This window comes from Aspergillus aculeatus (genome assembly GCF_001890905.1).
Source record: "Aspergillus aculeatus ATCC 16872 unplaced genomic scaffold ASPACscaffold_8, whole genome shotgun sequence".
NCBI classification, from domain to species: Eukaryota; Fungi; Ascomycota; class Eurotiomycetes; order Eurotiales; family Aspergillaceae; genus Aspergillus; species Aspergillus aculeatus.
This window is the reverse complement of record NW_017962983.1, coordinates 1030856-1055677: the sequence shown is the minus strand read 5'-3', so window position 1 is coordinate 1055677 and position 24822 is coordinate 1030856. Positions and strand designations below refer to the sequence as shown.

General features: G+C 53.8%; 9 protein-coding genes across 9 annotated transcripts; 4 read left to right on the top strand and 5 right to left on the bottom strand.

Moving 5' to 3' along the window:
• Positions 1 to 975: 975 nt before the first annotated feature.
• On the bottom strand, positions 976 to 2984 carry ASPACDRAFT_1888536 (uncharacterized protein; the record flags this gene model as incomplete). The annotated part of the gene is made up of 6 exons (XM_020198489.1): positions 976 to 1068; positions 1151 to 1266; positions 1363 to 1390; positions 1475 to 1971; positions 2228 to 2559; positions 2818 to 2984. 6 exons carry the CDS (start codon positions 2982 to 2984, stop codon positions 982 to 984), a joined length of 1227 nt encoding a protein of 408 aa, XP_020056228.1. The 3' UTR covers positions 976 to 981.
• Positions 2985 to 4090: 1106 nt separating this feature from the next.
• On the bottom strand, positions 4091 to 4985 carry ASPACDRAFT_1881063 (uncharacterized protein; the record flags this gene model as incomplete). Its single annotated transcript, XM_020198228.1, has 2 exons — positions 4091 to 4790; positions 4843 to 4985. 2 exons carry the CDS (start codon positions 4983 to 4985, stop codon positions 4091 to 4093), a joined length of 843 nt encoding a protein of 280 aa, XP_020056227.1.
• A 510-nt stretch (positions 4986 to 5495) lies between these two features.
• Positions 5496 to 7705, top strand: ASPACDRAFT_1869855 (L-glutamate gamma-semialdehyde dehydrogenase). The gene is made up of 4 exons (XM_020197938.1): positions 5496 to 5853; positions 5908 to 6380; positions 6433 to 7379; positions 7432 to 7705. The coding sequence occupies exons 1-4, from the start codon at positions 5713 to 5715 to the stop codon at positions 7602 to 7604; spliced, it is 1734 nt and encodes a 577-aa protein (XP_020056226.1). The 5' UTR covers positions 5496 to 5712; the 3' UTR covers positions 7605 to 7705.
• An 876-nt stretch (positions 7706 to 8581) lies between these two features.
• Positions 8582 to 9989, top strand: ASPACDRAFT_60704 (NAD(P)/FAD-dependent oxidoreductase; the record flags this gene model as incomplete). The annotated part of the gene is made up of 2 exons (XM_020203585.1): positions 8582 to 8791; positions 8868 to 9989. The coding sequence occupies 2 exons, from the start codon at positions 8582 to 8584 to the stop codon at positions 9987 to 9989; spliced, it is 1332 nt and encodes a 443-aa protein (XP_020056225.1).
• Positions 9990 to 10052: 63 nt separating this feature from the next.
• ASPACDRAFT_1856461 (Zn(II)2Cys6 transcription factor) lies at positions 10053 to 12116 on the bottom strand. Its single transcript, XM_020197487.1, has 5 exons — positions 12015 to 12116; positions 11928 to 11948; positions 11771 to 11872; positions 11471 to 11713; positions 10053 to 11405 (listed from the first exon to the last, which is right to left on the bottom strand). The coding sequence occupies exons 1-5, from the start codon at positions 12052 to 12054 to the stop codon at positions 10153 to 10155; spliced, it is 1659 nt and encodes a 552-aa protein (XP_020056224.1). The 5' UTR covers positions 12055 to 12116; the 3' UTR covers positions 10053 to 10152.
• A 1216-nt stretch (positions 12117 to 13332) lies between these two features.
• ASPACDRAFT_52449 (uncharacterized protein) lies at positions 13333 to 14704 on the top strand (the record flags this gene model as incomplete). The annotated part of the gene is made up of 2 exons (XM_020202619.1): positions 13333 to 13826; positions 13885 to 14704. The coding sequence occupies 2 exons, from the start codon at positions 13333 to 13335 to the stop codon at positions 14702 to 14704; spliced, it is 1314 nt and encodes a 437-aa protein (XP_020056223.1).
• A 1085-nt stretch (positions 14705 to 15789) lies between these two features.
• Positions 15790 to 17170, bottom strand: ASPACDRAFT_1888531 (pyrroline-5-carboxylate reductase family protein; the record flags this gene model as incomplete). Its single annotated transcript, XM_020198488.1, has 2 exons — positions 16814 to 17170; positions 15790 to 16757 (listed from the first exon to the last, which is right to left on the bottom strand). Exons 1-2 carry the CDS (start codon positions 16860 to 16862, stop codon positions 15790 to 15792), a joined length of 1017 nt encoding a protein of 338 aa, XP_020056222.1. The 5' UTR covers positions 16863 to 17170.
• Positions 17171 to 17806: 636 nt separating this feature from the next.
• On the bottom strand, positions 17807 to 18945 carry ASPACDRAFT_52448 (glycosyltransferase family 32 protein; the record flags this gene model as incomplete). Its single annotated transcript, XM_020202618.1, has 2 exons — positions 17807 to 17835; positions 17892 to 18945. 2 exons carry the CDS (start codon positions 18943 to 18945, stop codon positions 17807 to 17809), a joined length of 1083 nt encoding a protein of 360 aa, XP_020056221.1.
• A 2451-nt stretch (positions 18946 to 21396) lies between these two features.
• ASPACDRAFT_43514 (glycoside hydrolase family 43 protein) lies at positions 21397 to 22691 on the top strand (the record flags this gene model as incomplete). The annotated part of the gene is made up of 2 exons (XM_020201271.1): positions 21397 to 21939; positions 22014 to 22691. 2 exons carry the CDS (start codon positions 21397 to 21399, stop codon positions 22689 to 22691), a joined length of 1221 nt encoding a protein of 406 aa, XP_020056220.1.
• Between the last annotated feature and the right edge of the window lie 2131 nt (positions 22692 to 24822).

The following is a 24822-nucleotide window of genomic DNA, read 5'->3' as shown; positions in this document are numbered from 1 at the left end:
GGAGAGACTTTGTTGCGTTTTCGTTTCAGCAAATAATTTAGGCCAGGCGCAAGGATCAAATTGTTTGAAGCCTATGTCTGAAACTGATACTCGACGATGCATGGTGCTCGAACTTTTGTTCTCTTTATTATATTCCATCTATACGACCGTTTCTCTATTCTGTCGACCTCAAGCTCCAAAATTGCGGACCCAGCGCCGGAAATTCTCTCACGTCGACCACAATTTCCAGTCGTACCCATCCGAATTGAGCAAGATGCTTCTTAGGGTCAGCCGCGACGCCTGCGAAGCTTCCACCTCGACAAACATGTCTCCATTCTCCGCTTGATAATGATATGATGCGACCCACGAGGCTACGCTTTTGATCTTCGCCCCCCACCCATCCAACCTCCCTTCCTTCCTTACCCACGCATGTGTCATGACTTGAGACCATTTGAAAATGTTTGCTTTTGGATATATATAATTATATAAACACAATATCGCGTATAATGAAATGAACCAAAAACTGAGGGAAATGCAACCTGGCGTCAATGTTTGATGAATCAACGATGTATATGCAAGCTCTTTTTTTGTTGTGAATGTGACTCAATCCAGGCCACTTTGATCTGGCTCACTGTCTACGTTCATCTCTATAAGTTCTGTCCGTGGCATACAACGAACTTGAAGCATAGTTCGACTAGCACAATAAGAATCCATTTGATCCGAGTCGCACTTAGAGCAAACAACAAACCACTGATATAGCACCTCAACCTTACACAAACAGCGACTCAAATAACTTGCGCACGAATAGCGCACCCAAGAGACATGTTAGGCCGGAGTTAAAAAAAATCAGATTCAAACAAGCCAATATACGCAAACCCCTAACTACATACACCATGCAATAGGTAAAACCATATCCCAGTTTGATCCAGCAAACAAAACTAAAACAAGAACAACCCCACAAGTGAGACGAACGTGATAATTCCCCCAAACGAGTCCCAAGCTTCAAACCCCGTTACTGGCACAAGTCCATACGGAGTTATTGCTGTCTCTGCTGATCGCGTCGCCGGAGACGTAGAGGCCTAGGCCGCACTGTGATGATTTCCGTCGTGTTAGGGACTGTTGACGTGCGGCTTGAACAGCAAGAAAAGGGTGGCGGGGGCAGGCAACGTACCGTCGCGAAAGCGATCCCCAAAATGCAGAGGTTGATCACGCTGAGGAGGGTTTTCCAGGGCGAGGAGAACCATTGCCCTTTGTTGAGGACGAAGTAGAAGATCGCTGGGAATCCGACTGTGGTTTTGTTGCGAGTCATGTTAGGGATTTGTTGCGTGGTTTGGATGGGTGGTCAAGGGCTGGGGGGATATGAGATATGGGATATGGACTTACAGGCGAACCAGCAGCCGAGGAGGGCGGTCTAGAGTAGGATAGGACAGATGATGGTTAGTTGAGAGGTGGAAAGTATCAGAGAGGGGGGGGAGGGGGGGGGGTGGATGCATACGATGAAACTCAACAGGTCGTTGAAGATCGGGATCGACTCGGCAATGACCCATGAGACCACCCAGAGGATGAGGGCGATGGCCACCCAGGATCCCTTGGACAGCAGCGTCGTCTCGTGCATGTGGTTCGTGCCCCGGAAGAGACGGACATACACGTATTTCGCGGCGACATGGCCGTTGACGATTCCGGCGATTAGGATCTGCAAGAAGAGGGGGCTAGATGTTAGCGGTTTGAAGCTTTGTTTGTGGGAGTGGAGATTCGTGCGATAGTGAGGAGGACTGACGGTTGGGAGGGCCAGGCCGTAGGCCACTTTCTTCATGACGGGTCCTGCAGAACCCAGGGCTGGGGAGGCGACGTCGACGCCTACGTAGCGGTAGATCACGACGGCACTGACGATGTAGAGCGAGGTGTCGATGATCTGGAGGACGGCGATGGATTTGGGGAATTCCCGGGGTTGCTCCATCTCGGAAACGAACCCGAAGAAGGACGCATGGCCCACTGTATGTTGTCAGGGGCGTACTGTGCAGCTTCAAGAAGGGGAAAATCACCGTAGGCAAAAAGAATGTTGCTGACAGCTAGAAACTCGGTCTTGAAGCTGTGGTGTGTAACAGCGTCGAGATGGATGTGGCCTGTGTTTTGCACCCCAACGGCAATCATGGTCACAATGACCGCGATGGCGATGCTGAGAAAAGCTTCATCATGCTCTCAGTTCTCTGCCTGCTCGAGGTAGGAGTGGGACTGGGATATAACTTACATGCGAAGGAAATCCAATACACGTTTCCCATAGTCCGCGGTAGACTTCCAATGCAGCTGATGACCAGCGCAACGATACCGAAAACAATGGTACAGGTACCATGGTCGGTGATCGTATTCATGGCAACAGTGAAAGTCAGGATATGGCTGGCCATCACAAACACCAAGAAGAGTAGCTGGCCGCCTCCCAGCAGCTCGCGTCCGAATCGGCCTAGGATGACCTCGCCGGCATCTGCCATGCTATGAATGTGGAGGTATCGCATTTTGAACTGATAGATGAGGTACGCCGTGTACCATGCAATAAATGAGACACCGATCATCAGAATAATCGAGCTGCTAAGGATCAGTGATCAGTCTTTGGCGTGGTGACGGCCGACTCACGGGACTAGCCCTAAGGTTGCAACAGCAGAGGGAAGAGACAGAATCCCTATCGATACGTTCTCTGCCACCATGACTGCGTATCTCGGTGTTAGAATATGGATGAAACAATGACTGCAGGCAAGTCTCACGTATTCCACAGCGCCTGTATGAAGGTTACCCTGGTCAGCCCAGTCTGTTACAATGAAGAATCGAGAGCGGGCAAAGACTTACCACCACCCCAGTGTGCGATATTTTACTTCTGCACACTCTTCATTTCCGAAAGGGTCCTCCTCTGGAGCATCATCGAGAGGTTGCTTCTTTTCCTCGTCGGGGGGCATGTCATATGCATTGGGTACGGTAGTCTCCGCGAGAGTCCCAAACTCACTACTCACAGCCATTTTCAATCAAGTTTGGAAGAAGTATAATGCAGCTTAGTAGGAAGAAAGAGCGCAACGACTTCGAGTGCTAGTTGTGTAGATTTATGTAGGTCACAAAGAGAGGATAATACCACCTTCTCATTTCAGGGTGAGGAAGAACCGGCTTATTAGGATATAGTGGTCTCAAAAAGGTATAAGTGCATTCTCCGGCAGATAACGAGGGAGGTATGCATGACCTATGTCTGCAGAATTCATGGTGCAGCCTGGAAATATGAGATCGCTGGGGTCATGAGCGTTATCTTCGACCGGTATCCCTTGTTACCATGACGTATGGATACTGGTAGCCCTCTTCAATTGGTGCCCTGTGTCCACCACCGATACTGTATATTCATACAGTTCTGGATTTGGTGGAGGCTGTAGACAGGTATGACCAAGCTATAACTCTAGTCCGCATATCAGAGGATTCTGATACGGTAAACAGATTGGAAACGTGGGGATAAGCATAGCGTATCTGGGGAAGTGTCCCAATGCAAGTATCACGGCCAATAAGGCGAGAAACGGTTTAGTTAGCACCGTTGACATATGCTGAAAGCTGGCTCCTGCAATGTCCACCACCAGCTCCAGCGGATCCGCTGGGATCCGGGCTTCTCCACATTGGAGCGATAAGGTATCGTGGAATCCATTGTTCTTGTTCGACTCGAGGTCAAGCATACTCAGCCACTGAGCCGATACTGACCTTGAAGCTATCGAGGTCTGTCAATCATGGTTGGTTGTATGTCAATGGCTGCGGATGGACGGCTGCAACCACGGATAGTCAAACCTTGGACATGAGGTTAGTGCATGCGCCTTCACGAAAAAGATAAGCCTAGCCTTCTCCTGGTTACGATTTCCCCGCACTCTCCTCAATTCGGAGGATGAGGAGGTTCCAGTTCCCTTGCTGTAGGGGCCCAGCGACGGCTAGCGTAGCCGCCGTTCAGTGAAGCTGCTCACGACCGACGTTTATCGAGTGGTCATGATTCGTACGTCCTTGGGATTTTTGCCACTACATGGCCGTGATCTAGCAATTTTAGGACATGTCTATCAAGCGTAGTGTCACTGTACTTGGCTGAACGCGGTATCTATTATGGCTAACTGTGGTGCACCAGGTCTCGTAGCTCGGTATTCATGATGCAGCCTACTCCAAAGGCCGGCAGGACCCTTGCAGCCCTGACGGTTGATGAAGAAGCCCAATCCCGTCGGACCCGACTCCACCTCTCCACTAATCCTTGGCTCTGGGGTCGAGCGATCAGGTCCAATCCGAGGAGGTGTAGTGGAGTGTTGGCAAACTGAACAGCAGCAGGCAGAACCAGCTGAGTGATCATGGCCTTGGTGTGCGTCCCGGTCGCAACCCAATCCGGGACGGATGAGGCCATCCATGGCGCCAGGTTGAATGAGCTGAAGATGGTGACACTGTCCCGGAACAACAGGGACATATATGCTGCTCGTGGGACGCGAGCACCGACTGCAACGGCGGTACTCGAACGACCATAATATTGAGCAAAGTTGACATCCTTCATTATCCCCAGACATACATTCACGACATATGTGGGCAAGAAGCTTAGCGTCGCGGCGAGATTCGCCGTCGATTTCTTGTCGGTGAGGGAGGGAAGATGGTGGATGCAGGTATCCGTGACATTTGCGGTGCAATAGGTAGCTGCGTATAGTGACCAGACAATGAAGAACGGCTTCGAGACGTAGAATTTTTGAGGTTGAAAGATGGAGCAGACTGCGTTGACGCCCAGTGTTCGCAATAGTGGTCGGTTCAATGCGAGTCTTTCAACAATCGTCCTAACGAGTGGTATTAGCAGCCAGAAGATTTTCGCAATCATGAATGACTGACCGGTCAATGATCGTAACAATTGGGGAGATGAATGTAGCGGATATTACACCGGCAGCGATATCCCCAGCAAGATGTTTTTGTAACTCGCTGTTCCATCTGGCGGTATGAAAGCTTTGCTGTAACGTTGAACGATCTGGCGACATTGTGATGCTCTGATTTCTGAGAAGTATGAGAAACAAGGAAGGCACACGTTAAGATTCTTGGGTTTCTGATCTAAACGGAGGGGCTACTGTGAGCGGTTGTACTGTACAAGCAAGAGTGGTAGACCTAGCAGAGTGTCAAGGTTGACTCCGTGGAAAGTTGCCTACAGAATTAGAAGGTTAAGCTACTCATGGTGCCCTCTGGCTGCACTACCTGGACTACAAGTTGAATTCATGTGTGACTTGGTCATGACAAGCTCGGATGAGGGAGTCTTAGTCAATGGTATAGTACAGATGTAAGTCGGACACGAATTATCAATTTTTAATCTTTGTGTCAATCATCAGATAAGACCAATCGATCGAGAGTGTCATCGTATCATGCCTGATAGCTGTACTCCGTAGATGCACTACTTGATAAGGTATTAGCGGGATCTGAGGCCGTCTGTTAGTCTACCCGCTGTAACTTCCTTCCACCTCGGCTGGACTCCCCGTATTTTCTCCTCACCTCCTCAACTCCTCCTGCACCAACGGATTGCGTCCCCGAACTGATCCACTTCCTCTCCTCGGATCTACATCCATTGACATCAGCTCCGGCTCCGTAGATGAGAATCATGAGGCATAAGAATCCCATTGCATCGCCGATGGTCGTTGCATCTTCATTGGTGTTCACGATTACCTCCTCACTACCACCGCCACCTTCTCTCCTCTCCCTTCACCTCAAATCATCACAATGGCATTCAAACTCTCTGTCTCTCAGCCCTCGCCGAGCATGCGCTCTCTAGTGCGTCGTGCTGCACGCACCTCCCGCACACAGGTCCGCGGTGCTGCCACCGTTCCTTTCCGACTTCCAGCCGCTCGAAATGAGCCAAATGTAAGTTGACTTGTCATAGCGAACATCGAGAACGAGAAGCTGAACCTGCTATAGCTTGATTTTGTGAAAGGCTCATCCGAGCGAGCAAAAATTGAGGAGAAATTGAAGGAACTCAAATCCCAATTACCGCTCAAGAGCCAAATATACATCGACGGCAAGGCGCAAGCCGTCTCAAAGGCAACCGACCAGCCGCTTCCCGCAGAACACGCTACCACATTCACCAACTACCCGTTGGCCAGTCCCGCACAAGTCAATGAAGCTATCGACTTGGCTCTCAAGGCCAAGGAGTCATGGCAGAACACCCCCTTCGTGGATCGTGCAGCAATCTTCCTCAAGGCCGCAGAGCTTGTGGCTGGAAAGTACCGATATGAACTCATCGCCGCTACGATGCTTGGCCAGGGAAAGAATGTGTGGCAGGGCGAGATCGATGCTGCTGCCGAGCTCGCTGATTTCTTCCGCCTGAACTGCAACTATGCTGCGGAGTTGTTGGAGAAGCAGCCTGACCGCGGCACGGATGGGATGTGGACGTATGTTCGACGAGATTCCCTGATCAATGATCTGCTGCTGACTATATTCCAGGCGCGTTGACTACAGGCCCTTGGAAGGATTCGTCTACGCGGTGTCCCCGTTCAACTTCACTGCAATTGGCGGCAACCTGATCAGTGGCCCAGCTTTGATGGGCAATGTGGTGATTTGGAAGCCTTCCCCATCAAATGTCTACGCTAGCGAGATCGTGTATAAGATTCTTCTGGAGGCTGGACTGCCTCCTAACGTTATTCAGTTTGTCACTGGAGATGCGGAACAGATCACCCAAACGATTCTGAACCATCGCGAGTTCTCGGGTCTCAACTTCACTGGCTCGTCGGATGTTTTCCGGTCCTTGTACAGCCGAGTCGGTGCCAACATTGGCAAGAAGGTCTACAGGGACTACCCTCGGCTCGTGGGTGAGACCAGTGGCAAGAACTTCCACCTGGTCCACCCCACTGCCGACATCACTAGCGCCGTATACCACACTCTTCGTGGTTCATTCGAGTATCAAGGCCAGAAGTGCTCCGCCACGTCGAGACTGTACCTCCCTGAATCACGGGCTGAAGAGTTCCTTACCAAATTGAAGTCCGAGATCGATGAAATCACCATCGGCTCACCTGAGGACTTGGGAGCCTTCATGGGACCTGTCATCCACCGGGCATCTTTCGAGAAGATCAAGTCGGTCATCGATGCTAGCAACAAGGACTCCTCGCTAGAGCTGCTTGCCGGCGGTACCTATGATGACTCCACTGGATACTATGTTCACCCCACTGTTTACCGGGCCAAGGACATTAACCACCCTCTGTTTGACACCGAGATCTTCGGACCAGTGTTGACAGTCTATGTCTACCCCGATGCGGAATGGTCGTCTATCCTGAAGAAGGTTGACCAAAGCGGCGGTGGCTTTGCTCTGACCGGCGCCGTGTTTGCTGCTGATCGCAAGGCCATTCGTGAAGCTGAGGATACCCTGCGGTACTCCGCTGGCAACTTCTACATCAGTGAGTCTCTTGCCTTGTTTATACCTTGAGTTTCTTACTGACCTTCTCTTAGACTGCAAGACTACGGCTGCGTTGATTGGCCAGCAATCGTTCGGTGGTAGCCGTGCCAGTGGCACCAACGATAAGGCAGGTAGCTCCAACGTTCTTCTGCGGTTCACCAGCCCACGGACTATCAAGGAGGAGTTCTTCCCTTTGACCGGATTCAAGTATCCTAGCAACGAGTAAGAGGAATAAGCCTGGTGGTTCTGCGGTTATGTACTTGTACAAAGTCGATATCATGTTCATGAAGTTTGAATAGAATTTGTTCTCAATATATGCTCCCTGCATCCTTTTCTAACAAAGTAAGGCCGGGCCCGTGCTACACCTTCAACTGTCTGCGTAGTCTGTCTGCCTCTTGGCTTCTGGTCATGTAGTGGTTCACTTCTAGTCAAGTTTCGTGATGTAGAATCACCAAATTATTATTCACTCACTTGACAGAGTTAGCTATCATATCTAATACGATGACAAATGATTCCTGTGTACCAGCTATAATGCCTCTACAGCTACAAAGCAATGGCAAGGCAGCAGGAGTGACTAAGCGGATCAGTCTTCCCCTCCCTCCGCGGCTGATTTTATTTTGTTTACTCTGCATCACCTCAAATAAGACTGACAACCCAGCAGACCAGCAGTCTGCCACATTGACGCGTGTTCTTTATTCCCTTATCTTTCCAGGATCAACCCGCTGAGAGATTGCAATACATAGTTTTCCGGACAATCTGTCCATCCACTTCAGTTGATAACCCCGAAGGGCCCTTGCGGTGCATATCTCTTGCAAGGATGGATCGCATGCGCTAACCGCCGATCCTCAACCACGCTAAACCCCGCCTTTGTGTGATACCGTATCAAAACGGCCTCCACCGTCGGCTGCGTATCCCGCTCGTATCGCATAAACTAACCCGCATGCTTGGATCCGCGATCACATTGAGTGAGCACCGATAAGCTCCACCTGCCAGTGGACTGGGGGATAAACTAACTGCAACAGCGAGCTGTGCGCACATCCAGTATGTGAGCGAGTGCAGATACAGCTCATAGCACTGCCAGAGTGGTGTGATCACTCTCCATATGAGAGCCATCATCTAAGAGACAAGTATATATCCCGCACGTCCCACGCAAGCATCCGCATCTTGAAACCCAACCTCATTCTCATTTTACTGTCAAACATCATGCTAGTCTCCAAGGCCGACCCCATCGTCATCATCGGCGCCGGCGTGTTCGGTCTCTCTACGGCCCTCCAACTGGCCACGGAGGGATACACCGACATCTCCGTCTTCGAGCGCGACGACCAGGTTCCTGGGCGGTTCTCCGCCGGATACGACATCAACAAGATCGTGCGAGCCGAATATGAAGATCCGTGGTACACGGAACTGACCCTTGTACGCTTGATTCCCCAAAGCCCAACCCGCCCTCAACCGCGCATCGCATCGATTCTAACCGCAACAAAACCAACAGAAAGCCATCACCGGCTGGAAAACCCCGCTGTACGCACCGCACTACCACCAAACAGGCTTCCTGCACTGCGTCTCCGGCACAGGCCCGCAACAAGCAACCCAGACCCTCGAACGCTTCCTCGCCACCATCAAGAACCACCCCCTCTTCGCCCACAAACTCCTCCCGATCACCAACCCCACCCAGATCCCACGCGACGTCGCGTGGCAACTGAACGGGCCGCTGCCAGGGTGGAAGGGCTACTTCAACCCGCTAGCCGGCTACGCGCACTCGGCCAACGCGCTGCGCGCCGTCTACGAGGCCGCCGCATCCATCGGCGTGAAATTCTTCCTCGGGCCCGAACGCGGCACGATCACCACCCTCCTGCGCGGCGGGGTGGCCACATCCCCCGGTAAGGTCACGGGCGTGCGCACGCAGTCCGGCCAAGTACACAGCTGCAAGCTGGCGATCGTGGCCATCGGCGCCGCGGCCGGCACCTTGCTGCCGGAAATCGGGCAGCAGGTCGTCGCGAAATCCTGGTCCATCGGGCACGTGCGCCTCACGGACGACGAGACCAGCGCCCTCCGCGGCATCCCCGTCACCTACGCCCGCGACCTGGGGTTCCTGTTCGAGCCCGACCCGGCCACCAACCTGCTGAAGATCTGCCCCATGGGCGGCGGGTACATCAACACCGACCCGGCCACGGGCGTGTCGCTGCCGCCGAAGACCCTCCGCGAGAGTGATAATGTGCTTCCGCCGGAGGATGAGGCGCGCATGCGCAAGCTGCTGCAGCACGCGCTGCCGGCGTTGGCGGAGCGGCCGTTCGTGCAGAAGAAGCTGTGCTGGTTTGCGGATACGGCGGACTCGGACTTCATTGTGGATTTCGTGCCCGGGTCCGCGGGGAGTGTGGCGCTTTGTTCCGGGGATTCGGGTCATCTGTTTAAGATGTTGCCGATTGTGGGGGAGTGGGTGGCGCAGTTGGTGAAGGAGGGGGAGCAAGGCGAGAAGCGGTGGCGGTGGAAGGGCGCTGTGGGCCAGGATGAGAAGGAGAAGGGGAAGAAGTGGGCGGGCGGGGACGTGAGTTGGCGGTTGGGGGCGACGAGGGAGTTTGCGGAGATCAAGCCGGTTCCTGGGGCGAGGCTGTAAATAGATTTCTTTGTGTGTTACTTGCATGTTGCTTTGATTTTGAAACGAGAAGCGGCAGCTTTTCCAGGAAATGACATGACATTGATCACGTTTGCATCATCATCATCATACATACATAAATACACTTTCATCACGCCCGAAAAAAAAGAAGAAAGAAAGAAAACTACGACAAAGCAAGTGTCCAATTCATCCGCCCCAGAATCCCCTGCCAATCCAGCCCACTTGCCGAAGAATCATGCGGATTCAGATCCCGGTACTTCCAGACCGTCTCCATCGCCTCGCGCGCCACGCCCACATTGCTCACGGGCCACGACTGCGTCAGATACGAGAAGTAGGTCAGCACGCGCACGCGCGCCTCGTCCGCCGTCGACAGGCATCCCGCCAGGAACAGCGGCCACATGGGGAACAGCTGCCGCTCCTGGTCCTCGCGGATGACCCGGCCGATGCGGTCGAGCAGCTTGCCCAGCAGTTTCTGCAGGGTCGGCTGCGTCAGCGGGATGTCGCAGGCCAGTTGGAGGTAGAGGTCGGCCGCCAACCGGAAGCACTGGCCGCAGGTGGCGAGGTACTCGTTGTCTTTTGTGGTGGTGGGAGGGGCTGGATATACCTCGGCCAGGGCGTCGAGCTCGCTGCGTAGTTGCATCGCTTGATGCATCATTGCGCCTTCGGAGGCGAGCGAGCTGGTGCCGCTGGAGCGCAGGGTTTGTTTGTGCGAGACTAGGTCGGTGGCCCGCGCGATGATGTCGAGGAGACCGAGTGAGCAGCCGATGTGCGGTTGGTAGGTGGTTTTGTGGGCTGTGTCGTGGAGGTAGATGTCCCAGGGGAAGATTTGGGGGGGCAGGTGCGAGGTGGTCGTTTTCGGTCTGGGTGTCGGTGTTTTGGGGAGGGTGGAGGGGTTGTGGTCTGGCGGGGTGGTTGTTGTTGTTGTTGTTGTTGTTGTTGTTGTTGTTGTTGCTGTCTGATGCCGCGGTGGATTGCAGCCTGTGGTGCGGAAGAAGAGGGCGCGAGATTGGAAATAGCTCTGGGTGAAGAAGAAGATCTCCGGGTCGATGGCCGAGCCGTAGCTGTTTATGATGGCGAAGGCGCCTTGCGCGTGGCGCACCCAGTCCGGGCGACAGCCGCAGGCGATCTCGAGCGAGCATAGAATCAGGCACGTCATGAGGGCTTCGTTGACGTCCTCCATCTGCGTGAGGGACTCGCGGAGGAGCTGCAGGGCGAGGGATTTGTAGGAGAGGGAGAGTTGAGCGTAGTTGATCGTGGTCGTTGTCACCGGCTCTTCTGCTCGGCGGTCGTTCGCGCTCATCGAGAGCACGGCGTACCAGAGGGGTTTGCGGCGCGAGCAGAAGGGGATGACGAGTGAGCGGAATTTGTTGTGCGGCTCGTCTTGGAAGACTCGGACTTTGCATATGACCTGTAGATCTGTGGTTGTGAGCTTTCTGTCCTTGATCGTGGTTGTTAGCTGCGCTTGGGTGCAGTTTGCTTACAGTATTGGAATAATTGGGATTCTAGCTCGCTGCAGTCTATCAGAAGAGCTGTGAAGGGCGAAGGTTCCGTGTTGAGTCTGGTGGGGCAATCGTCTGGTTGATTGTCGCGATCTATACTTTGTTTCGAGGACGGTGTCGGAAGATGGTGATACTGTTCGCATAATAATACGTCCGCATCATGGTAGGATACGCTGAGGAACTGCCAACGGTTTCGTCGTTTCGGAGAAAATCGGTGTCCTTTGCCTGTGGGAGAATGGTTACTGCTGCTCGGTAGTTCACGGGGATGGGCGGTGCGCATACTGAGAGAGATTTTGAAGCGCAATGGCGCTGGTTGCGTTGTTTCGAACAGATAAGAACAGTCGAATCCTCGAACTTCACAATTTCTACACGCAGGTCTCTCCTCTGTGGTCGTGTGAGCAAGTTTAAGGGTGAATGAGGAACGGGATCGAGAACCGACCTCCGCAACGGCGTTTCCGCTCTGTAGATGAACAGGTTAGTCGAGGAAACAATGGGGGCAGGTTCAATGGGATAGCAGGACCCGTACTCTTGCAATTCAAACATCCGGTTCGACTTCTGACACTCATAATTCTGTCGTTTTCAAGATGAATTGAGATACACAAGTTGGAATAAGCAGGAAGCAGGAAACAAGAAACAAGAAGAAAAAAGCAGGAAGAAGAGTTGTTTGATGCGATCTTCGGCTGCTCGTGGCAAAATGCGGGGCGGAATCTCTTGGTTTCTCACGGCTTTCCCTCTGCTACATGCGGGGTCGCAAGGTATTCGACCCTGGCAAGATGAAAGACGCTGGAATGGCAGAGCAAGGAGGTTGCACGGAAGATGCTGAGATGGCAACAAGAGACATTCTCACTTCCTCCTCTTCTTCTTCTTCTTCTTCTTCTTCTTCTTCTTCTTCTTCTTCTTCATCATCATCACCACTCACTTCACTTGGCGCTTGCGACATGGCTGCACAAACATCGAACCATAACCCTTATCTTATCTCTGACTGAGGAGATTGACTCTTATCAGCTCGATTGGATGCACGAGTTATGCAAGACATGTGCCGGAAGACTCGCCTCTTTCAATCATGTCCTGGAGTGTTCACCGATACCAACAGCGCCACTCTCGCAGCGAGGGACTCCTGCTATTGTCCCGAGTCTGTCCATACTTCGAAGAGAGCTCGTCTGAGTAACCGAGTCGATGCCATATGGTCATGACTGCGATACTTCAATGAAGCCTTTCTGATCTCTGATATCCGATACTATAGTACCATTTACTAGCTGGGCCTACTGTACTCCCCAATAGAGCCCCCTCGGTTCTACCCCTCAGGCTCCCACAGACGGGTTACAGCGCCGAGTCCTAATCAGTAGTTGCCTGCCCATCGGCTCTTCCTCCGATCATAATCCTGCAGCTGGGACGTGTTTCAATGCCGTACCGTATCAAACTGCACTCCAGTACGGTCGATCCGGGGCATGTCACGAGTGGTCAGTGCTTGTCTGGACATGGATGAGACACTCCGCCGCTCAACGTGCAGCAAGGCTTCGCACACGGGGTCTGATAGCTTAGCAATAGATGGAATTGAGATTATCATCCCCCCATCCTTATCAGTCCTAGTCACTGCTAGCATATCATGTACCCCGCAAGCTCTACCAGAGGGCTATAAAGACGGCCGTGGCATGAGGACGAGTCTGCCTTCGCATCATCGTCCTCTCCACCATCATTGACCATCTTGAGCAATGTCTGCCTCCATAAGGGCAACCTCCAGCCTAGGCACAACAGGCATTGCCGCATTCCGAGCTCCTTTGGCCCTCCGACATCAGCGATATGTCTCCACGCGGTCATCCCTAAATGGAGAGAGCGTTGGGCCCATGGTGGCCAGCTCGCCGGCCGAGGTCAAGAAGGCCGCAGCCTCTGCCTCTGCCCACTCAGTCATTCCCACCGGCGTGCTGCTGCGGTCTCTCCTGGTGACGACCGTCTCCTCCCACCCGCTTCTATTAGTGCCCAGTTTGTCCATCCTATCCTTTCTCTCCAAGTCCCGCAGCCTTCTGCTGGATGTGGAACGAAACCCACTCATCTACTGGTTCCTACGAAAGACTTTCTACGACCACTTCTGTGCGGGAGAGAAGGAAGCCGAGGTGCACCGAACCATCCAGCAGATCAAGAGCACGGGAGTGAAGGGGGTGATCTTGACCTACACGCGGGAGACGGTGCAGGACTCGCGCACGGAGAAGCAACGATTCGCCAATACGAGGGCCTTGGAGAAGGCTGCATCGACAGAGACCTGCGAGCATATCCATGCGTGGAGGGAAGATGTCCTCCGCACGGTGGATATGCTCGGCCCGGGAGACTTCCTTGCCCCGAAGTGAGTGTTTCTGGAAGTGACCATTGCTATTTTGGACGAAACACTAACAATGAATCAGGCTCACTGGCGCTGGCCCCAAAGTCACGCAGGCCTTTGCCGCGGGCCAGCCCGTCCCCGCACAGATGGTCGAGGCACTGGACGAAGTGTGCCAGCGCGTGGTAGAGAAGAAAGCCCGGCTGCTGATGGATGCGGAACAACACGCCTTCCTTGGAGGCATCCATAGCCTGACCCTGGACATGATGCGCAAGTACAATCGCCACGGCAAGGCGGTCATCTACAACACCTTCCAAGCCTACCTCAAAGCCGCCCCGGAACTGATCGCCGCGCACCTGAAGCTCGCCAGCGAAGAAGGCTTCACCCTGGGGCTGAAGCTCGTCCGCGGCGCCTACATGAGCAGCGATCCGCGGCACTTAATCCACGACACGAAGGAGGACACCGACCGGGCCTACGACACGATCGTGCGGGGGATCCTGCAGCAGAATTACAAGGGGTTCGGGGCAACACAAGACTGCCCGTTCCCCGCCACCGACCTGTTCTTGGCCACGCACAATATCGACAGCGCGGTGGCGGCGCATAACCTGCACGAGGCGCGCGTCCGGGCCAACCTCCCGACATGCAAGGTCGAGTTCGGACAGCTGATGGGCATGGCGGACGGGGTGACCTACGGCCTGCTGCAGCTCACGGGCGAGGACCAACGGGCTGCTCCACCCCCGGCTGTCTACAAGTGCTTGCATTGGGGCAGTATGGGCGAGTGTCTGAGTTTCCTGCTGCGGAGGGCGGCGGAGAATCGCGATGCGGTGGCCAGGACGATGACCGAGCACGCGGCGCTCAAGGCGGAGGTGAAGCGGAGGATCCGGGCTGGGCTCGGGCGATCTTAGCTATCTGGACGATCATTATCAAATAGAATGAAAATAACGATATCATGCTTGTCTATCTCTTGCGATATCTCCACATACCTAGAATAAGATTGCCTTTACGAGATATCGATGCGGGGAAGGAGGAGTTATACTTGGTGACTGTATACTTCAATTTCCAATACCCTCGGATACACCCTCCGTAATGCAGCTGTACTGCAGCGGTATACACTAGTACTAGTGGAAACCAGCAACAGCGGTTAGTCCAGCCGCTCCGCTCCGTCCTTCGGGTCTGCATCCGCACACACTCCCGTACCTCGTCCAGATCTACGCAGTATGAACCAGCAACCCATCCCGAATTACGTGCGAAAGAAACACAATGAACCCCACCAACAACCCCGATAGCAAGCATGATAGCCTCGACACCACCACCACCACCACCACCATCACCCACACCAGCAACACCACCCCCAACAATAACACCACCCCACCTCTCCCAAACTAATCAAACCCAGGCCCTCCTCCAAGCCGCATCCCAAGGCCACGCCGACATCGTCAACACCCTTCTTCATCAGCACCCTACCACAACCACCGCCTACAGCCACGCTCTCCACCTCGCCGCCCGCCACGGCCACGCGGAGATCTGCCAGCACCTCCTCGCCCAGGATTGGGTCGATTGCTGCTGCATAGGGATGTAGGCTTACTGTTGATGGTGGGATTTGAGGAAGTATTTTATTGTTGTGTACGTTGTTCCAGGTCGAGGATCAGGCTGCAGGAGTAATGATAGGTCTACCGCTTCTGAGGGAGTCAACTCCTTTAGTGATTTGCAATAGATATCTGGGACCTGTCGGTCTCAGAACTCGTCAACTATCGAAAGGTAACTAATCATACATACATTGCTATCACGCGCAACCGGGATTAAGAGATGAAGAGAGACCTCTTCAGTAGAAAAGATTCCAGTGTCACGAAGCCAGGAGTACATTTTTCGGCTCGGTATGCTTTCTGTTGATCGGATCGCGCATAGTACACCACACCAACCCCCTCCCAAGCCATAATAACCGTACTATCACCATAAACCACCAGACCCCCCTCCCTCAGCCCGAAGCAACCTACCGCGTCCCATTAACAAACCCCTCCGCCCCTTCCGCCTGCCTCCCCATCAACCCCGCCACCGAAACCGCCTCCCTCATCCCCCTCGCCACTGTGCCCCTCAACCCCCGCTCCTCCAACACCATCAACCCGCCCATCGTACACCCCCCGGGCGAGGTCCCCTGGTCCCTGAGCAGAGCAGGATGCAACCCGCCCTCCTGCATCAACGCCGTTGCCCCCCTCAGCGCCTGGAGGACCGTCGTCTGCGCATCCCCGCGCGGAAACCCCATCGCCACAGCGCCCTCGATCAGCGCGTCCGCGAACACGGCCACAAACGCCGGCGTCGAGCCCCCCACCGCCGTGAAGGCGGTCATCTGGGCTGGCGGGATGAGCTGTGTCTGGCCTACGGCGGAGAAGATCGTTTGCGTCAACGTGATGTGTGCGTCGGTGGGGTTGGGTCTGCCTTCGCTTGCGTCGGCCTCGTTACCACCGGGGGTAAGCGGTGGGGGCACTTCGATCGCGGTGATGCTCTGCCCGACGAGCGCGGCCATGTTGGGCAGGGTGCGGATGATTTGGAGGTCGTGGACGTCCCGCACGAGGTTGAAGAGCGCGGACCGGGTCCAGCCTGCGGCGATGCTGATGAGGAATTTGCCGGAGAGGGCGCCGCGGAGGGTCGCGTCGGCGAAGAAGGTGGGGATGTCGGCGGGGTCGATGCAGAGTAGGATCGTGGTGGCTTTTTGGATGGCGGTGAGGTTGGCGTGGGGGCCTTGGAGGATGGTTACACTAGGGCTGTCTGGGTCGCTGGGGGTCAGGTAGGGGGTGCAGAGGTTGGTGAGTTTGGTGTACGAGGTGGCGCTGCGGGTGGTTGCGATGTAGGATTTGGGGAGCGCTGGGGTGGTGCTGGTGCTGGTGCTGGTGCTTGGGGGTGTGGGTTGGGCTTGAGACTGGGCTTTCAGGAGGCCGTTGAGGATGGCTGTGCCCATGTTTCCTGTGTCGTGTCAGTTTATATTCTTTTGGGGCGCAAGGAAGACAGTCAAGGCTTACCGCAGCCGATGATACTCAGCGTTTGCTCGCTGGTTGGGTTGGTCGACATTGTTCAGAGGTGGTTGGATGTAGAGATTGTGTGCTGTGGTGATGGAAGTGACAGTGAATTGACAAGCTGTGCAGTTTTCAAGTGCAAGTCTTATATGCTCTTGAGGACTGGCAGAAATTGTGTGAAAGAAGCGGAGTGTCCGGTTTATATATGTGGATACGTGATATAGTTCGGTTTAAGAGGGCTATTCCGCGGACGGGAGATGCTCCGAGCCCAGAGATTGCTGACTGAGCGAGCCAGAGCAATCCAGGAGCCACCCCGAGTGGCTGCACAAAACTATCACTCCTTGTTGCTATGATACGTTAGAAAGTGTGTAGAAGAAAATATCATTACATTCCCAGGCCGGTGGCGCAGTATAAGACTAAATAGATATAGGTTTGTTGGAAAAACATAGATAGATGAATAGCCAGGAAACCCACGACGGGAAATCAACATCGCGTGAGGTAAGGGAAATCGTGATATGAACACGCAGAATCAAGCATGGTTGTCCTGAACAGGACTTAGACTCGTCAGAAGTGACGAGTATGGTTTGGTGCAATTTGTTCACCATATGGTCGGTCTGTTGGCATGTCTATGACGTGGTATGTGTTGCCAACAGTTGTACAAGAGGGTAGAGACTATGTCCTTGTCATGGCTTTGCCATGATGGTAGAGCCTATCGTGGCGGATAGCGTCAGGCCTGTCTGGTCGGTTTTTACAGAGCAGACCGGTTCGAATGAGTACAGTACATGAGCCATGTTCATGGCTTCGGTTGTTGCTCGAGAAGGAGCTCAGCCTGGATGGCTGTTCCTTGTGAGCTTGTGGTTGTCGGTCTGATAGCCGAGTCGATACTGGCATCTAACGTGTCGCCAGGTCAAGTTCAGGCGCCCAGTCGCCTGGTTCGTCGTCTCGAGCAGCAAGCGCCGCGCCGAGCACGTGTCGAATATATGGATCAGAAGGGCCAACTTAGAGAGACGGGTCGGTCTTCCATGTACCTATCAGAGTGTTAGTCATCTTGAGTGACAGGGACGAAAAAGCAACCGCAACTGACCTCCGAAATTATGTTTGACGAATGCCATCGGGTCGTCGATATCTCCTGCGTTCATCTGGTGCACACCCGGACTGAAACTCGTAATAGGTAGTATCACCACGTCCCCCACCTTCTTGTACCCTTCCAAATTGGTAAAGTCCTCGTAAGTGACATTCAACGTAGAACCCGGCTCAATGTTGAAGTACTCGGGATCATTGAAGTACCGGAAGACAGCGTCGGTCCAGGCCCCCGGTCCCGTGAACTCCATGATCGTCTTGTCCATCTTTCCGACTTTCAGGATTCCCGCCTTCTTCATTCGCAGCGCCTCCTCGGTGATGTAGGTGACAATGTCCCGGAAGATCGGGTGGCCCGGTTTGGCCTGGATAGTCCACTGGCAGAACTGGATTCGGCGCGCATACCAGTCGTGCCAGTCGGGACGGTCTGGATCCGCCTCAATCCCGACGACAGCCCCGACGGTCGTCAGATCCAGCTCCGAAGGCAGCCAGTCCGACGCGGGCTTCAAAGCCGTCGTGTCGATGTCGCTGTAGATCCCGCCCCGCGCCAGAAGAATGAGATACCGGAAGAAGTCGGCCTTGAGGACAGGCAAAGGCATGGATTCAAAGGCCTCGTATACGTCCGGCACCGATCCATAAAGATACTTGATCAAATGTCGCAAGGTATCGTCGGGAATGACCTCATGAACAAACCCCGGGTGGAGCTCGGTCCAGCTGGCCTCGGGGTCGCGCAGTTCCTCCGAGAAAAACATCGATTCAGGAGTGTACTTCCATGTCTGCCAAATGTATGCGGGGAATTTGCCGTTGAGATCGTAGGGAAATTGATAACGCAAGCGGTCGCGCAATGGGGCGCTCGGAGGAGGGGAGAGGGGTTGTTGCTTATTGCTGTCCAGCTTCTGCCCCTGGGGCTGGTCATTCGTTGTTTGGCCATCGTCGTAGGCCTTCGCGGCGGAGGCGGGCACCGGCGGCGACACGGACGGGGAGGAATGCGAAGATCGGAAAAAGACGATGAAGGTGATCAGCAACACGGCCGCAAAAAGCGACTTCCGGAAGGTGAGCATCGTGGCGCAAATAGGGGGAAGGTATTGTTGTTGCAGTCGGCTAAATCCGGGCTACCGTTGAAAGCTCCAGGAATTTCCCCAGATGTTTTTTTTATGTCCCACTTTCGCAGGCTTCCCCGAGACAATGTCAATCTTGGTCCAAGGTCAATTGGTGTCTTTTCCACGGAAATGTCCCCGATTGTGCATATCCGTAAGCCGTAAGTGTCCCAGCAAAAAGGGCTGTCGTCGTCAGAAAGGCGTCAGAGCGACCCGGTGCGATGGATTGCGCGTTCGCTGAAAAGGCCGACAGGAAGACGATGAGTGAACTAGGGCTCTTGCAACCGTGCCATGGGGGCGAGAAAGAAGACAAGATATTTGAAAAGAGACCGGTCAATCCAGACAGGCGTCGGTTGTACGACACCAGCGCGGGAAAAATAGAAGAGAATTGATTCAATGTTTGAAGAGGGGAGGAGGTTAGGTTGTTTGGTGTTGGTCGGTGGAGCCCGCGGATTCGGGAGTGACGACGGCCTTTTTGGTGGCGTCAAATTGTCAATTCTTCCCGATCAACATTCCTACACATATATCCAGGCATCGGCACATCCCATGCACCAGAGACGCGGCCAGCTGGCTCTTGGTTGCTTCTTATAGGTCTTTCTTCCTTTTGTCTTCGTGTCTTTTTGTCTTTCATCAAAGCCCATGGTGGAGGTGACTAGGAGGTGACCAGGTGCCTGCAACCTCAAAACCTCAACCTTGGTGCTATCGACTTCTGCCTGTAACGGGAAGATGATCGTCCCTCTCTTTCTCTCCCACGAACTACTCAAGTACACTATTCTACCGTGCTTCATTCATGGAATAGGTCAAGTCGCCGGATGTACCTGACTATCGAGCAGTTTGAGGTTGCAACACTCTCCTGTTTCTCCTGTTTCTCCTTGTTTCCCCACAGCACAATCGATTTGCACCGCCGTTTTCGGCCCTACCGTCAGATCCACCTGCGATCGCAAGGCTGTCTGTCGGATGTTCAGAGGCTCCAGACTCCAGACCACATTTTAAGGTTACGCTCGGGGTTTGAATCAACGGACGATATCTTCATCCTGATGATGATCAACTATGGAACGTCTAAGATCCGGGAGTGACAAGAATATCCCCGGTCGCATTGAACGTGGTGGAAGGCATACGGAAAGGGGTTGCGTCACCCTCCAGCAAGCCGCGTCATGGATCCGACTTGGCTTCGGCGCTTGTCTGGCCCTGCCCTTCGGCTGTAAAGGAAACAAGCCTTCCGCTGCAGCTGATGTGTGTCTGAGTGTGTGATTGCTGGCTGTCACTCCCGCTTCCTCTTCCCCTTCTCCCCGCTTCATGTGCTCGGTATTTCCTCCAATCATAGCTATCTCCTATTCACAATCACAAACTCACAGGCAATTGACAATTGACCATGGCTCAATCACTGCAATACTCAATAAGGAATCTCGCCAAGACGCTTGTCCTTCCAATCGTCGCGAGTCTTAGATTACCAATGAGCCTAATCTCGAGCTTTTCGATCTACAGTTGTAATTTACAGGACAATACAGCTCCTTATAATACACGTGGGAGCATTCTCGACCTGAGAGTGGCTGAAGAAAGCTATCCGACCCGATAATTACTGAAAGCGGTATACAGACTGTAACCACGGAAAAGTCTCTTACCAGATCTCACGAAAGATAATGAACAACACTGGAAAGTCAACCTTGGATGAGAACCTCTCGATCATGGTTGTTCGAATGCTACGGTACCTGATCAGCGTCATTCCACAACGTCATTGACCTTGAGCTCAAGACACTCTGTGCTATGTCCGAATGTCCTTTGCCCTCAGCACATGCTCCGAGTGTGATTGTCTCTACCGGTACATTTGAGCTGACTGTATACGCGAAAACAGTTAGCTCAGCGCTAATTGAATGGCAATAGTCAAACAAGCGTTAGAAATGGTTCAGCAATGACTGATATATACTTCAGTAGTCAACATGCACATGCTTCCAGGCACAGATTTCTTATACAGATGAAAAGACCTCATCATGATCCCGGTGGCGGCTGATCTAATCAATGTGCTCATCCCTTGAGTCAAAGCGGATGCTTAGCCCGCGGCTGCAGGAGACGACTGGCTGACATGAAGTACTACTGAGTAGATCCCGGGGTCCAGAAGTGGCTGTTCGTTCCGGCCAACTCACGTCTTGGAAATGGTCAGCCAGTTCCTTTCGCTATGCTGACGCCAATTTGCGTGCTTGCCTGAGATTACCATCAGCGCTGCGATTCTCTGTCTGAAACGGGACCCCGCGTTGCGAAACACCGTAGTCTTTTCTAATTAAAACTCCATCTGAGTGTGCTATAACCCTGAATAGGAGTATCTGTTCAGTTACCGTTGCATACGCACATGAATGGTACCCTGGTACGATCGATCATACCCTCCGGCTAGCCGGGTGATGGTGAGAAACATAGGCAGGGATGGAGACACAGCAGAGAACAAGAGGGATTTGGAGCCTGTTCAGGGCGCCCTCAGAGCCAAGCACCAGCTCTACGCAGCCTGAATCCGGTGCAGAGAAGGGTATATCTGAACTGAAGTCACCCGACAGTGCATCGTCGTCAGATTCCTCCGCCAGGGGCCCGAGACCCTGGACGCGGGGTAAGATCCTGACAGTGTCGATCTTAGCCTTCTTCGCGCTGGCGATTATCGTCATCGCCATCACGGTCCCCGTAGTCTTGGTGAAGAGGAACAAATCCCACGATGATCCCAGCTATCACAACGCAGCAAACCAACCGATTCAAGTCCTCTCGGACTTTCCAGATCCTGGGTTACTCCATGTGAACAGCACCTGGTATACCTACGGCACCAATGCCGTCAAGAACAACTCCGAAGTGCCTCATGTACCCGTCGCGACGTCCAGGGACTTCAGCTCGTGGAAGCTGCTCGACGGCCACGATGCCATGCCCTCGTTGAGTGGCTGGGAGACAGACATCAATCACTACGCCCCGGACGTGATTCAGCGCGTAAGTACCACATCTCCTGCCCCCATCCCCAACACCCAAGCTCCCAGCAACTTACTAACTGAACGTGAATTCAGGACGACGGACGATACGTCCTCTACTACTCCGGCGAACTCAAAGACTGGCTCTATCACCACTGCGTCGGCGTCGCCGTCACCAACGGCACGAACCCGCTGGGCCCCTACGTGCCGCAGCGCAAACCGCTGGCCTGCCCGCGCGACCAAGGCGGCGCGATCGACCCGTCGCCCTTCCGCGACGCCGACGGCAAGCTCTACGTCCTCTACAAAGCGGACGCCAACAGCATCGGGCACGGCGGCGACTGCAACAACGGCAAGAAGCCCGTGCTATCCGTCCCCATCCTCCTGCAGGAGCTCGAGGCCGACGGCGTGACCCCCGTCGGCGACCCGGTCCAGATCCTCCAGAACGACAAGAGCGACGGCCCGCTGGTCGAGGCGCCCAACCTCCTGCGCACCGCCCAGGGCATCTACTACCTGTTCTTCTCCTCCCACTGCTTCACCTCCCCGAAGTACGATGTCAAGTACGCCTACGCCACGTCGCTGAAGGGGCCCTACACCCGCGCGGACCGGGCGCTGTTCAAGACCGGCGACTTCGGGCTCAAGTCGCCCGGTGGCGCAACCGTTTCGCGGGACGGCACGCGGATCGTGTTTCATGCGAACTGTGGCAAGTTGCGGTGTTTGCATACGGCGGCTATTGCGATCCATGCCAATTCGACCATTACCCCTGCTTCACTTTAGTTCGGAAGGACGGCCGGCGCATTCGTGCAGATCACCTGTGATGTGTCACGATTCACGGATCATCAGCATGGAACTGAGGGCTCTTATGTAGGGGCAAGTGTGTATATAAGCTGTAGCCATGGTCACTGTACACTCGAAGATACGAAGCAACGTCTTGACGACTCTATCAACAATCTTTACTGTATTCATTCAATACCGTCTGTACGCCACTATATACGGATACTAAACCACAGACCGTCTCTAACGTATGCCCTTCCACATCGTATCGTAGGAAGAAAAGGAATCAACCAGCAGACTTGCATGGCCCTCAGATTAGCTCTCAGGTTCTCACTGATTTCCAGGCTTGATTTTGTAGACGCAACACGACGTGTCACGAGTCAGCCGGATACCATACAACTTTGGCTTTTGGGTAAATTCCTCGTCACTGGGCCATGATCTGTCTGCTGGTGTGGTTCTTGGATTGAATTTGGTTAAGGGAATGATAAATGATAGATGAATAAGTGCAGTTCGGAAGGATGTAAAGAATGGTGTTCATCTACTCTGTTTGCCATCTGAACCAGGCCGAGTCGTATGCCATCGCACTGCATCATGTGCGGGAGGCCTAGGACTCTATGCTGTGTCAGGGGCAGGGTGGTGTTCTTTCTAGATGCCAGTTGTCTGAAGCACGTGGGGTCACGTGGAGCCCCTGCAAATCATTGTTAGTATGTTATGAATGTGGCGTGGTGAAAGCCGCGCCTTGATCAGATTGAAAACTACTATTGAATTTTCCCTCGTCATTGGCAGATGCTCGACGTCGTTACCTTTGGGAGGCGAACAGGCGGAGCAAGTGATGTAGCCTCGGAGTACTTATTGGTTTGTCATCATTTCAGCGGCCAAGAAAGGGGGTGGGGGAGGGATGTTGCGATGTGTTTGAAGAAAGGGGTGAGGGAGCAGTAGAATATGGCTGGGTGGACAGGAGATGGGCAAAGGTGGTTGGCTGCTTTATTTTTGCATGAAGCATAACGAATGGTCGAATCGAGTGCACGAGGTTTTCCAACTGCACTGAAATTCGCCGTCGGCGTTAGTGTGGTGCTGCAATTGAAAGATGCTTCTTGCGCGGTTGGAATTCGGTCTGTGGGGTTTGAAACATCGATGCTTGCCTACGCCTTCGCGATAGCGTATGGGTCTGGTTGCTAAGGTTGTTCGTGTCAACCGTCTCGTGTTGGTGACCAGGGATGTATGTATTCAAAAGCATGATATTACAATAGTTTTCTCCGGTAATGATCCGAGGTGGTGTCTTCAATCTTCGAGCCATGCTTACCTCGCTGGAGGTCATTATTCTGGCCGAGGTCAGTGACTGGACAAATATCCAAGCAGTGGTGTCGGCTCCTGGCCCCACGCATCTCCTTTCAGTTGGCTCGGGCCTATTTGTTGCTTTCGCTTGTCTCTGCTTTAGCTCTGGCCTCCTTGGATGCCATTCGTCTGTAGTCTGATAGCTCTTGCTGGCGGGTCTGGTGGCTCTGGCTCTCTGGCTCTGGCTCTCTGGCTCTGGCTATTTGGTTTTGTCTCTGTAGCTCTGGCTCACCGGCTCTGGCCTGTCTGGTAGCACTGGCTGTCTGGCTCAGGCACAGGCTGTTAGGCTCTGACTCTGGCGCTTTAGCTTAGGCTGTTTGATTTGTTTGTGGTTGCTCTGGCTCTGGAGCCCAGGCTCAGGTTGTCAGGCTCTGACTCTGGCTCTCTAGCTCTGGTTTTGTCTCTGTGGCTCTGGCCTCACTGGCTCTGGCCTCACTGGCTCTGACCTGTCTCCGGCTTTCGCCTAGAGTCTGGCTCTACAAGCTTATCTGTGACCCAGTGGAGTCGACAGTAGCAGTCCTCCTGCTAGCCATCGCGATCATCTCGCTTAGAAATCACGAGTCGCGGGCTCTTCCCCAACCGGCATTTCATCGCTTTGGGGGTCTAGCCACGGTAAGGTCTAGGGAGAAAGCCTTCTGCTTTTTCCTCTTCTCCCATGCGCTGGCCTCGGATAACTTGGGCCGGTCTTCCCGGACTTTGGTGGTGCGGTGGTGCCTATATGCCGGCGTTTCATTTCAAACGCACTCGTCATCTAGCGTCCTCAGGATCGCCCCGCTGGGCAGCAGTATTCCCGTAGAGG